Consider the following 8,613-nt stretch of genomic DNA (forward strand, 5'->3'; position numbering starts at 1 on the left):
GAGAATCCCTTAAAACATAACCAATGCCTTGTAGAGAGATTTTTTTTTTCTCTCTCTTCATCATCCCTCTTCCACGTAAGTTTGCTTTCTAGAAAATCACAAAAAATCTTCAATTGGTGATGCTCTGGGTGTAAATTTAGAATTAATTTATACTATTATACGTGTCTTCATATGGGATTAATCTCTTGGTGGCCGGGCTCGCTCCTCAACATTTCCTGTTTCTATAAGTTTTTATAAAAAAAAAATTTGGTCATTAGTTCCTAGAAAGCTAAGTGGTAGTGATTTGCTCTTTTTTTGTATTGAGCTCATTAAGTTTGTTGACAATACAATCTTATGCTAGCTAGATATCAGAAGGATTTAATATAATTAATATAATATGCTCCATCTTTAACAATATAGGCCTGCTTGGTAAATGATTGTTAGTTGGTCTATAATTAGTCTCAGCATCTTGAAAAATATTAGGAGGTATGAACTTTAGATCTTGATCAATGATTCTAAAATTTGGGTCACCAATTGTGCTTTTCGTAATGTAGTTGTGCAATGTGAAACATGAGCAAATTATTCTATTTTGATCCATTAATGAATATGTTGGCATTTTTGTAATATCTTCCATTAAGTCTTAAAAACACCAAAAGCTCTCTCAATAACTTCTTTAAGGATGAATGAACTTTATTAAATATTTCTCAAGAACCCATTGGATTTGCACCACGAAACTCATGGTATCTTGTCTTAGAATAAGGCGTCAAATATCCTTTTCTTTGCCTACTTGCCTAAATGTATAAGAAAGTTATATATTAGAATTATATTTAATCATATGAGAAATGAAATGGGTCGTTGTCGTGCGGTTGATGGTTTCATGTGCAGTTGTGTGGTTAAATTTGAGCTATTGATCTTGCCTAAATCAACGTTCAGGATTAACAATGATTAAAAAACGCGCAGTGGAAATTTGGTCTTTTTGCATTTAGGTCAAATTTAAGGTGTATGTGTAAATTTCCTTCTTAAGGTGCATGGTTTTTCTTCTTAAGGTTGTGGTTTCTGTACTTAAGGTGAGTCAGTTGTTGAAACTTAAAGGTGCGTGAATTTCCTTCTTAACGTGCGTGAATTTCCTTCTTAAGGTGCGTGGGTTTCATTCTTAAGGTGAGTGATTTGTATGTTAAGGTGGGTGGTTTGTGTACTTAAGGTGCGCCATTTAAAAACTTTAGGTTCATTGTTTATGTTATTAAGGTGCTTTGTTTGTGTGCTTAAGCTGCGTGGTTTGTGTACTTAAGGTGCGTGATTTTGATGCTTAAGGTGCGCGATTTGTTTTCATTCTTAAAGTGCTTTGTTTTTCATTCTTAAGAAAAAATAAAATAAAATAAATTTTTATTAATTTTATAAACAATTTCATGAATTCCTTTAGGTTGTCTATCATCAAGTGCTTAGATAAGAGGACCTGCTTATATATATATATATATATATATTTGTTTTAATTTTCATTGATTTGAGCCATTAATTTAGATTTTATCAATAACTCAGATCTAACCCCATTTTTTACCTGGGAGCAATCTTGCACCTTGTAGAAATGGAGAACTCCATATTTCTTTCATATATTTCAATCAAAAGAATACACCTATTTATACAAGACTATACATACTAACTAAAGTAAGTATCGCAAATAAATCTCTAAGAATATGTACAGAATCCCTAAGATCATACTAAATATATTCCTACCATATAATGTCTAACACCCTCCCTCAAGTTGGAGCATAGATATTGATCATGCCCAACTTGTTACACAAGTAATCTACTCGAGGCCATTCATGACTTTTGTAACCCCATTAAGCCTAAAAAAGGGGTTAGGTCGAGTTACATTTTTCGTAACCCAACATACCACCACATAATGGGTTGATGGGATAAATGAGTCAGCTCGTCAGCCCAATTATTATCAATGATTTAACGAATATTTATGTTTTAAAATATTGAATTTTTTGTATAGTCCAAGATTTAAACCTTTAACCTCTAAGTTAACAATTAATTTTTTTTTTGGTGAGCTAAGTTAACAATTAATACTATTTCCAATCAAACACATTAAACTTTTTTACAAAATCACATGTGTGTTTATGGTTTAGGGGTTGGCCAGTGGGCTACAAGGGTCAACTGGTATAACCCGGGTATCACCACGAGCTAAACATGCCCGTCACAATTAGGATTGGAGAAATCTCCAACTCAACTCGTCTAAAAATTAGACTAGCGGGCTCATCCAACTGGGTTGGGCCCTTTTTGATAACTCTATGACCAAATATGGTTAGGAACCTTCCACCTCCATATACGACTCCAAGTTGCGTTGCTATAGTGGGAGCTACACCAATGGTACCCTCGACTAACAATCATGATTAAATGAATAAATTAATAAGTACTGGAGTATTGTCAATTACTATATAGCGTGATGATATCTCAGTTATCATTTCAAATGAGTGATCATATGATCGAACCTCAGTGGTGAGGGTATTGATTCTTCTCGGTGAGAAATACTACCTTGTAAAAATAAATTGAATATCATTTCAAATGAGTGATCATATGATCGAATCATGAGTGTTTAAAAAAAAAAAGTAATTGAATATTAAAGTTTGAATTAATTAGTCTATGTCATGTATTGATTTGTTAATTGGTTAACGACTATTAATTAAGTATAATAATAATATTATTAAAATTTTAACTAATTAAAAGAATTATGTGGATAAAAGTAAAAAAAGTACTCATCCCTATGACATTTCTCTCTTGTAATGCAAATCATCTCAACTTAAAAAAAAAAAAAAAGAAAAAAAACACAGAGGAAGTCAACTCACCTTACAAGCATCCCAATTTCAAGGATGAACACAACCTAAGGTTTCAAATATTGTCAATCTTAATTTAAAAATTTATACTATATTCACAAAATTTGGAGCATTTGATTTAAATTAAACTTCAACTTGTAACATTATCATTCAAATTATGTTTAAGAAATCGTTCATTAAAATAATTTAAGAAGTTCATAAGAATCTTTTTGAATTGAAAGTCATGAAAGAGTCATGTTCAAGTTTGAGATGCGATTATACTCCAACTTGGAACAATATTATTGAATAGGGATTAGTCAACCTATATAGATGGTACTTAATATTCGTAAAAAATGTCACTTTTAATTTCACAGTGATTATAAAATTGTCACATTTACTATTAATTTTGAATTTAACTACATTTAATTTCATAAATTTGTTGACATTGTAGAACTTGATTGCTTTGTATAATTTTTATCTAATTAATTTTAAATGTTGAGACAGTATAGTAATTTGATAATTTTAATATTATTTTAAAAACATTCGTAAATGACATAACAAATGATATATATAATAAAATAAAAATTTAATTTTTCATTTAAATCTATTAAATTATTGTTTATTGTATTATTTTAGAACATTTTTTAAACAAAATGAGAAAACTAAGATTATAAAACATCAAATTGTTTTAAAATTGTAATAGATGACCAAATATGGTATGCTAGTAAAGTCCATGGGTTAAATGTTAAAATACCAAAATCATCATAAAACTAGAAGCACTAATGTTTTTTTTTTTTTTTTAATTTTTTTTTATAGTGCTACTTACTAGGTTACAATGTAATATCTATTCATAACTAATTTCTCAACTTACTAAAGTACAAAGAATCAATACCGTCCTACTAGGGTTCAAACCCATGACCTCCCGATCCTCCCATATGGGAGAGTCGCTGAAGTGTTATTTAATTTCATTTTTCTTTCATTGAAATAACAAATGTATTCTTGTGAAAAAGATCAAATTGTAAATATCAACTAGTATGTTTATTTATTTTTGCATATGACATTCAACATCTCAATCAGTGCAAGATTAATTTGAATTCAATCCGAGTTGTGTTTATAGAGTTATACTCTTATTAAAAAAAGTCTGATTCAGAATTCTTTCCCATAATACACTCTTCACAAAAAAATTATAAAATAATCTTGGAATTCAAACCTTAAATCTAAATTCAAACAAAGAGTTATAATAACCTTAAAACCTTAATCCAAACAAAAAGCTAGAACCTACTGAACTCAAACAAATTGGTGAAATAGAATGAACAGTGGTCTCCATATTTGTTTTACCCAGTGGGAAAATGGAAACTCCCAAACACACAAAAGCCCAAACTGAAAACCATACTTTTTTCCACCTTTGACAGTGAACGTGAATCTCAACCGCACCCTCCTTCAACACACTACTGCACAAATTAAAGAGGTAGAAAACGAAAGAAACACACAAGAATAAATGCACCAAGGTCAATCTTAACCGTCCATCCCCCCTTCTCAGTTCTCTTCGCCCTTTGCAAGAATGGTTTCGTGTGCATAGACTTGATCCAAAAAGTATACTCAAATTTTACAGGAAATTTGTAGAGAAACAGAGGTGGGCGGAGGAAACGGGAAACCCAATTCTGAATTAGATGATTTTAGTGTGTGTTTTGAGCACGTAGGATAAGAAGAGGGAGAGTGATTGTTTCAAGAATGATCAACACAGCGGGGAGTAATAGTTTGATGGCGTCGTCGTCTACATCTGGGAACAACGCGCAATCGCCTGGTTTGAAGACGTATTTCAAGACCCCAGAGGGGAGGTACAAGCTTCAGTACGAGAAGACTTACCCTACTGGTCTTCTTCACTATAGCCATGGCAAGACTGTTACTCAGGTTCTTCATCAACTCTAGGGTTAGCTAAAATTTCGTTTTTTTCTTGCTTCTCGGTTTTGATTTTCAGCTTTTTAAATCTCAATTCTGCATTCTGTTGGGTAGTATGGCATCAAGATTAGATTTTTAAGTTTGGGTTTTGGATTTGAATTGGCAATCTGGTCTCTAATTATTGGATGAATTTGGTGTACATAGATATGATTTTTGGACCTGTACTGCTTCTGATTAGTTGAGTACCACAGCTTTTACAGTTTTCCAGTGGCAATGTTGACTTATTTATTTGTTTGTTGCCAATCTTATTTCTTTAGCCAATTTGGGAATCCGGAGTTGATATTGATTGGAGAGGTTTATTTATAGTGTTTGCCCACTTTGTACTAGCTCTTTGTCTAGTTATGCTAATCTTTATGGTATTAGCTTTTAGGTCTCCACTTCTTTTTCAACTAATAGTTGATTAATTGAAGGGCTTTAGTTATTAGTTTATATACTCTCTGATAGTTTTCTGTCTAAGCTTTTCCAATTCCACTTAACCAATTTGTGAAGTAAAGCATATGTTTTTTGCAAAGAAGACAGCCGTCAGTTCTTTTTGAGTTAGAGAGTAAGCTGTAGTAGCTTGGTGATGACTGTTGACTTATAACCCATTTGAGTACTTTCAATCTAGAAATTGACAGTGACCTAATCTTACGCTATTTTGGATGAACTTGATTCCCAGGTAACACTAGCTCATCTTAAAGGTAAGCCGATGCAAGCACAACCACAGTCGTCATCAGGTTTTGGTGTCAGCAGCGGTGTTAGGTCCGCAGCTGCAAGGTTATTGGGTGGTGGAAATGGGAGTAAGTCACTTAATTTAGTTGGAGGGAATGGTGGAAGTAAGTCGGTGAGCAGTGCAACTAGTAGAATTGGATCATTAGGGGTTTCAAATTCAAATAACTTGGTGGGTAATTCAAATTTTGATGGCAAGGGAACTTACTTGGTATTCAATGTTGGTGATGCAATATTTATCAGTGACTTGAATTCTCGAGATAAGGTATGTTTCCTCTGCACTGAGCTTCTGGTTCTTATCTGGTATATATTAATGTTAATAGATTTGTGTTAAAATGTAGGATCCTGTAAAGTCTATTCATTTTGGTAATTACTACCCTGTCTGCCATGCATTTGACCCAGACGCAAAGGATGGCCATGATCTGCTTATTGGGTTAAATACTGGAGATGGTAAAAACTAAAAAATATATTTTATTTTCAAATGGACTTCCAAGAAAAGCCATTTCCTTATATGAACTAAATATTTATTTTTGAATTTGCAGTCTATTCAGTGAATTTGCGGCAACAATTGCAAGATGTTGGAAAAAAGCTTGTTGGAGCACTGCATTATAACAAAGATGGTTCTGTTAACAACACGTAAAACTCTAATGCAATTGCTTCCTCCACCCCCATCCTTCTAAATTCCAGATTAATAAGTTAAATGCTTTAAACCTTTTTTGTAGATTAACTACTTTAACACATTGAAACTGGTCTCTCCCAATAAGTCAACATCTTGACTACCACAGCTACTATTGAATTCCTAACCTATATTTGATAACTAGTATGCCTATAATTTTCCCCGTCCTAGTCAGTCTAGTGTCTAAGGTTTGAAGCTCTTTACGTAATATTTTCCTTGCTTTTAACAGTCGCTGTACTAGTATTGCATGGGTGCCTAATAGCGATGGAGCTTTTGTTGTTGCTCATGTAGATGGAAACTTTTATGTCTATGACAAGGCAAGTCCTGACAATCACTAGGAATATACTTGATGTCTTCATGTTAGTTGTCACTTTCAAGTTTGTATTTGCGTCAATATCAAATCTATTGGTTGTCATTTTACAGAACAAAGATGGTTCTGGTGATCCTTCATTTCCAATTATCAAGGATCAGGCTCAATTTTCAGTGGCACATGCACGGTACAGTAAGGTAGTATCATTTGTGCATCTAGTTCCTTGTAGTACTCTTCATTTTGCTATAGGTATAAGTGACAATGTTGCCTGCGGCACTGGATTTTTAAGGATATCATGATAACAAATGAATTTTTTCATATGCTATTTTTGCTTTTGTTTGCTTTTTTTTTTTTCTTTTTTTTTTTCTTTTCAATTCCTGTGTTCTTTGAGTTTATGTTCCATCTTTAGATTGATTTTTCGTAGTTTATGCAGAATCCTGTTGCTAGATGGCATATTTGTCAAGGCTCAATAAATTGCATAGCTTTCTCAACAGATGGGGCCTTTATTGCTACTGTAGGGAGGGATGGTATTGACTCTTTCTAGAGAATTTTGATCTCTCCAATTCTTTTCTTTTGCTTTCCCATACTTTGTTTCGATTTTAGTGTTTATACTACTGAGAACTATAAATGAATGTAGGTTACCTTCGAATATTTGACTACAAAAATGAGCACCTTATATGTGGTGGGAAAAGCTACTATGGCGCTTTGTTATGCTGTGCTTGGAGGTAAGATCATTGTTTAGAATTCATAAGAGATCCATATGGCATTGAATCATTTTTAGCTTTAAATTATGTTACACTTGCACGTGTGGGCATACACGCGTAACACTCACTTAACTTATCAATATGTTCATGAATGGATAATAACTGAATCAATTAAACAACAGTATGGATGGAAAATATGTTTTGACCGGTGGGGAGGATGACCTAGTACAAGTTTGGAGTATGGATGAACGGAAAGTTGTTGCATGGGGTGAGGGACACAACTCTTGGGTGAGTTATAGCGTATCTAGCATGTGTTTCCTTATTTCCTTTTCCGACATTACAGCGACCTTATTCTTTTAAGTCTTGACTGACAGGTGAGTGGAGTGGCATTCGATTCTTATTGGTCAGCACCGAATTCAGATGGCAGTGGTGAAAATGTTGTCTACCGGTTCGGTTCTGTTGGCCAGGTAGTTAGTTGTGCACCATTATTGGCATCATCAAAGTGTATCTTTTAACCAGCTTGGTTGGCGTGAGTGGCCGTGCACTCTTGTCCCTTAAGAGAGGTCGGGAGTTCGACCCCCCTCTTGTATGGAAAAACCAATATAGCGAACGGGGATTACTCTGAGTATGGTATGGGCTTAAAGGTGTCTCCTACAGTTAGGGCCTGCTCAGGACACCTCGTGGCCTGACAAAAAATCAAAGTGTTATCTTTTTTGCTTTGTGGTACTATTCATAGGTTGATTTCATGTGATACATGTGAAATTACTTGCCATTGATTTACAGGACACACAATTGCTTTTATGGGATTTGGAAATGGATGAGCTCGTGGTGCCAGTTCGCCGTCCTTCTGGTGGATCTCCAACCTTTAGTACTGGAAGCCAGTCGGCTCATTGGGATAGTGCTTGCCCCGTGGGAACATTGCAACCTGCTCCGAGCATGCGAGATGTTCCGAAGCTTTCTCCATTGGTCACTCACCGTGTTCACACCGAGCCTCTCTCCGGTTTGATATTCACCCATGAATCTGTTCTTACTGTCTGCCGGGAAGGGCACATAAAAATTTGGATGCGACCGGGCTTCGGCGAGAGCCAAACTAGCAACTCCGATTCATTGTTGGGTTCAAGCCTGAAGGAAAAACAATCAATTTCTGGGAAAGTGGTCGGTTCAAGTTACAAGTAGTTGCCCGGCATCACGAGACCACTCACTGCAACACGGGGCCCTGTTCCTCCACATTCGAACCTGGACCGAAAACACATATGACATAGCTCGTGCATTGAGATTAGCCAAGTGCATTGTATATCATGTCGTGGGCACCACAAAGATTGGATGAAGAGTGCCTCTACCCTACCACCTTGTAAGTATGAAAGGTTTTCAAAGGAATATTTTATTGACCTGCTAGAATAATTTAACATTGTTTGTTGTGAGATTTGTAATTCTTAGTTTTTTTTTTTTTTTTTTTTTTTTAAA

The 8,613-nt window shown here is 34.6% G+C and overlaps 1 protein-coding gene across 3 annotated transcripts; it reads left to right on the plus strand.

The window, feature by feature from the left end:
- The first annotated feature begins 4,212 nt into the window (after nt 1-4,212).
- On the plus strand, nt 4,213-8,574 carry LOC116030074 (WD repeat-containing protein 20-like). Of its 3 annotated transcripts, none has more exons than XM_031272189.1 (11): nt 4,213-4,703; nt 5,410-5,724; nt 5,801-5,909; nt 6,002-6,095; nt 6,365-6,452; nt 6,559-6,642; nt 6,870-6,972; nt 7,083-7,170; nt 7,332-7,437; nt 7,524-7,616; nt 7,933-8,574. In XM_031272189.1, exons 1-11 carry the CDS (start codon nt 4,524-4,526, stop codon nt 8,323-8,325), a joined length of 1,653 nt encoding a protein of 550 aa, XP_031128049.1. In that variant the 5' UTR covers nt 4,213-4,523; the 3' UTR covers nt 8,326-8,574. The 3 variants fall into 3 exon arrangements, with proteins under 3 accessions (XP_031128049.1, XP_031128050.1, XP_031128051.1); XM_031272190.1 differs by having other exon boundaries at nt 4,214-4,703; nt 6,879-6,972; XM_031272191.1 differs by having other exon boundaries at nt 4,540-4,722.
- Nucleotides 8,575-8,613: the final 39 nt, after the last annotated feature.

This window comes from Ipomoea triloba, chromosome 9 (assembly GCF_003576645.1).
Source record: "Ipomoea triloba cultivar NCNSP0323 chromosome 9, ASM357664v1".
Classification (NCBI taxonomy): domain Eukaryota; kingdom Viridiplantae; phylum Streptophyta; class Magnoliopsida; order Solanales; family Convolvulaceae; genus Ipomoea; species Ipomoea triloba.